Here is a 5,163-nt window from a genome sequence, read left to right as displayed (position 1 = left end):
TACCTGGCAAAAATGTGATACAAAGAAAATGAATAAATTAATATAAAATATTCGATCTTTGAAGAAACTTTTCATATGTTTATTAAAGAAAATTGCTTATAAGTAAATTTAATTTTTAGACTAATAATTATTAGGTTTAATTAAGAACACATATAAAGATATCTATTGGAAATAGAAAAGTAAATTAAATCAAAATCAAAATCTTAAATGTAAATGAGAACTAATAAATAGAAACTCTAGTGAAAAATATTGACTATGTAAAACTTAAATATAAAATTTTATTTACCGTGGTCTATAACTTAATTTTATATATATATATATATATATACACACACACGAAATTATTGCTTTTTTTTTTTAATCGAAATACGAAGTTATTGTTTGAGTTTATTATATGTTAATTAAAGATAATTTATATTTATTCCATGTAAGGTAAATGCCATATATAAAGCTTTGAATTAAACTATTATAGTAATAATTGATTACATGGAAACCTATTTGATATTTCTTTTCTTTTTTTTTGCGAAAACTATTTGATATTTCATAAGTACCGGTGGGGGTGGGGGGACAAATTCCTATCTTTGAATTAGCTTTACATGGAAATCTATTTGACCGTACATGATTTTAAAAGAGGAAATAAGGAAGCTGGAAGGGCAGGGCCCTCAGACACACACATGTTTCCATCCCCGTTACAATGTATTATACCATGCTATGATTAATATGGAGATGTCTTTACCTCATTAATTCAACCCCACATCACACGCTTCTTATTTATCTCTTTTTCATGGCCTCTTATATATATAGTACTATATACACGCGTGTATGGATGTGTATATACGTGAGTAAACGAGTGGGTTATAATGTAGAATATGATAATATATAGGACAATATATAGTGGACATGACAAAAGCTTAAATTTATGAAATATAATTCCAATCGTTTTCATCAATGTTCATTTCCTGAATCTTGAAAAAATTACAAACATATGCTTCATATATCCTTCATTCTTATTATAAGAATTTAAAACTCTCATATTATTGTACTAAACCAAGCCGACAGTTCTACTGGGTGGGTGAGGTGGTATTGGGTTTGACGAAATTTTTTCCTTTTTTTTTTTTTTTTGGCACAATGATTTTTTGCATATGGTGTTGCTTCTCTATATAAATGGGGCAAGGCATGTTGTAGGGAAATGACACTTTGCTAATTAAAGTTTCTTTCTAAAACAATTTAGACTTGTGAATTGTAATTAGAAGCAAGGTATATCAAGTAATACATACCGTTCACCGTATTAATTGAAGACAATTTTTTTATCATTTGGAATATGAGTTTGAATTAACGAGAATGGTAAAAGGAAGACTTATACAAGCCTAGCTTCAACATATACAGTACATCCGCAACTTCAAATATGCGGACAAACATGTTTTCAATATTTTGGGATAGTTTTGGACCGATGGATTAAACCAATGGCTCAAATAGTTTTTATTAATTAAAAACAGAAAAAAAAAATCTAAGAATTGATTTTGTGAAAAAAAAAAAAAAAAGTTGAAATATTGGAACACCGAATATCTAACTCCATTTCTCTACATCTATATATCTTTATGTCTACCCTTCTCCATTGCCAAGCTATGCTAGATTTTTTAAGACCAGAAAACGTGTTTCCCTTTTTTTATTTTCCAAAAATTTAATATTTATTTATTTATTTTTTTCCTAGTCTTAATAATTAAGACCATCTAAGCCGTTGGATTAATTCAACCGCCCAAAACTGTCCTCCAATTTTGAAAACTTGTTTATCCGCATATTTGAAAAGTCGAGCACAGTAACAATTATATACTATATATATATATATATATATATATATATCCTTGCAGGAACCAAGTCATCACGATCTACTGGTCTCAATAGAGACCGACCAAACTATGGCTTACAAAGACCTTACTCAAGTGAGCAAGTGGCTCGGATGGGTTAACTTATGAAGGTACGTACCCAAATGGTACCATGTATACTGCACCAACAGAAGCACGCTATCAATAGAAACTCCACTTTCAAATCAATTCCTATCCAACCAATCAGAGACTTGAAATATTGACTAATATTTTAGATTCCAAAATCATATATATGTATATATATATATATATATATATATACGCACCAAATTAAAGTTTCTTATTTGAAAGGTACATATTTAGGTATGTCTGGGTGTGTTACATGATTTTTCAAACTTTATCAAATTTATCTCTCATGAGATTGGGTTAACCATCAAATTAAGACTTGTTTGATATTTACAATTGCAATTAATTAATCTTCTAGGAGATTAAGGCAAACCTCATTAATCTATCCCTTAGACCCTTATTAGAAAGTAACAAAGTAAGTCAAACCTTATTAATCTATCCCTTAGACCCATTTTAGAAAAGTATCAAACTTATAGAGAATTTAAATTCTCGGAAAAAGAAAAAATTGTGTGTTCTGGTAACGTATAAAAGGTAAAAATTGTGGATCTAACTGAAAAAACTAATCCACAGTATTTGTAAAAGTAGGATGGGAAGTAGTTTCTTTCAAACAAAAAAAAAAAAAAAAGCATGAGATAAATTATCGAAATTAATTATATACTTTGTTGAAAATAAATTTATTTTTAATTTTAAAATATAAATTAATTTAATTACTTGTAAGTTTTAAAAAATTTATTATTAATCAATTAATACTAAAATTAATAATAATAATATTGGCTCACCAATACCATTGATAAATATCAATGTTAAAGTTAAATTTTAACTTTTCAATATTACATGCTAAAATATAATATTGTCAAACTATAAATATTACTAGTTGGTGATTGGATCAACTTTTACCACAAAAAGTAAAATTATTATAACTTAAATAGTGATGGGCTTCTCAAGTTGTTATAATAGACTATACCCAAAATTGCCAATTGCAAATTTAACATCAAATTTAGTACTAAATATGGCAAATTTAGCTATTGCCATTGGCATAGCCAAAAAGTGCTACCATACAACGTTTCGGCGATGGCATATGCCATTAAGGAGATGCTCTTAGGATTCTAAGTTTGGCTAATGTAAAACTAGTAGACCTCACACCCTAACACTTTCAATAAATTAAAAAAAAAAAAAAATTCAACCTTAAAGAGGGAATTCAACCTTAAAGAGGGATATATCGCTATATATACAATATATATTATTGGTGGAACGTACATTTACCAAAAAACGAAAAGGGAATTTTATTGGTGGAACTTTAATTTGTTTCTTCCCTGTACACAATACATAATTGGCATGTATAAGCAGACTGAAATATGTGACTAGATTGTTTTTTTCCTGTGGCTTCGAATAAGAAGATATTTTGAATAGATATTCTTCTGAAACTGTTTAAAATTAACTTGGTTTACTACTCTAGTATGTATATATATATATATATATATAATAACGTTGTCATGATTAATCAAAAAATGATAACGTTGTCATGATCAAAGGCGCGACATGTAGGTGTCAGGCCCAGGCGAAAAACTTCCAAAAATGCCAGTTTAATTAAAGGAAATTGGTTATGGAACCCAGGACGCCCTGTATATTGCTATATGCTCATAATCACTATAAGGAAAATTTTAATATGCTAGTTGGCATCAAAAAAAAGAAAAAGAAAAAAATAAAATGAAAAAAGAAGCTACCGAGAAAAAGCAATATATAAATCCAAGTTCGGTGCTATAATTATGTATAACAAAGCAAAACGAATGTGAATAGATATGCATATGACCAAGGAAATGATTTTATGACAAGATAGAACGTTTCAATTTTATATAATACAAAATATATATATATATATATACACGTAGCTTTTTAATCTGACAAGTTGCAAAGAAATGCCATAGCTTTTTTATAATGTTTGTCAAAATGGTAGGACATTAGTGTCTTGAACATGAGGAAGGCAACCCATGTGAGTATATTAACTTTCTATTTTTTATTTTTTCTTCAATTGGTCTTTTTACTTATCTCTATTGACTTTGTACACGTTTTATCCAATTTAAAGTTTGACCCTTCTCTGCCTATATATATCCCACATTTCCAAAGTCTTGCGCATCAAAATCGCTTCAAAAGCTTTCTTCTTTTCTTTTCTGTATTCTCCAAATCAAAACCCTATCTTCAGGTGAATATTTTTATATACACATTTCGGTTTTCTGTTCTTTGTAAATCTTTTGCCAAAAAAAATTATGGGTATCCGATTGATGGGAATAGCTCATGCAAAAGTGCAGAAACTTCACAAAACACTTTCATCAGCTGCAAGATCACAAACTTCGTCTACCACTACTACAAATGCAAATAATGTTCCAAAAGGCCATTTTGCAGTTTATGTTGGAGACCAAACGTGCAAGAAGCGGTTCGTTGTTCCAATATCTTATTTGAACCATCCTCTTTTCCTTGATTTGTTAGATCGAGCTGAAGAAGAATATGGATTCGACCACCCTATGGGAGGCCTCACCATTCCATGCAGCTTAGACTACTTCATCAGTCTTATTTCTGCATTAAATTGTTCATAGTTGATTATCATCTATATATTGGTTAACTTTCTTTTTTTTCTTTTTTCTTTTTTAAGTTTTTTGAAAGTTAATTTAATTGCTTAAATTTCCATCTTTATAGGCCCATTTGCCTTTTTATTTACTATATTCAATGGTAAAAATTATAAAATGACAATTGATATATATATATATATATATTCATCATCATTAAAGTTTGGGAAAGATAATTTCACCAAGGTTAAGATTTTATACGTGACTTGGACTTAAATATATATTTTTAATAGTTTTTATGATTGAATCAAACCTATAAATATAAGACAATTGAGTTAATAGGAACCAATACAAACATAACCACGTGACTTATTGAGCAAGGGTTTTGACTGAATTTTTATAAAAATCTGAGGGTCCTAGGTGCATTTAATGTTCTTTTTTTACAAAGGGTAGATTGAAAAAACTTTAAAGCTATTAGTTTTGTTACTCCTTCAACTATTTATATATATATATATATATATATAAAAAATTACATTTTGATTCTTAAACTTTTCTTTGTTTGCATTTTGATTTTGAAATTTAGTTTTTTTTTTTTATGTACTTTGTTTCATAAAGTATTTTTTTTTATCTACTGTTTAGCAGTTCTCAAATAT

The 5,163-nt window shown here is 28.3% G+C and overlaps 1 protein-coding gene across 1 annotated transcript; it reads left to right on the top strand.

The window, feature by feature from the left end:
• The first annotated feature begins 4,105 nt into the window (after window positions 1-4,105).
• On the top strand, window positions 4,106-4,580 carry LOC107426682 (auxin-induced protein 15A). The gene has a single exon (XM_016036923.4). It carries the CDS (start codon window positions 4,214-4,216, stop codon window positions 4,538-4,540), a length of 327 nt encoding a protein of 108 aa, XP_015892409.1. The 5' UTR covers window positions 4,106-4,213; the 3' UTR covers window positions 4,541-4,580.
• Window positions 4,581-5,163: the final 583 nt, after the last annotated feature.

The sequence above is a fragment of the Ziziphus jujuba genome, chromosome 9 (assembly GCF_031755915.1).
Source record: "Ziziphus jujuba cultivar Dongzao chromosome 9, ASM3175591v1".
Classification (NCBI taxonomy): domain Eukaryota; kingdom Viridiplantae; phylum Streptophyta; class Magnoliopsida; order Rosales; family Rhamnaceae; genus Ziziphus; species Ziziphus jujuba.
Note: the sequence above shows the minus strand (reverse complement) of the source record. Positions and strands in the feature narration are given on the sequence as shown.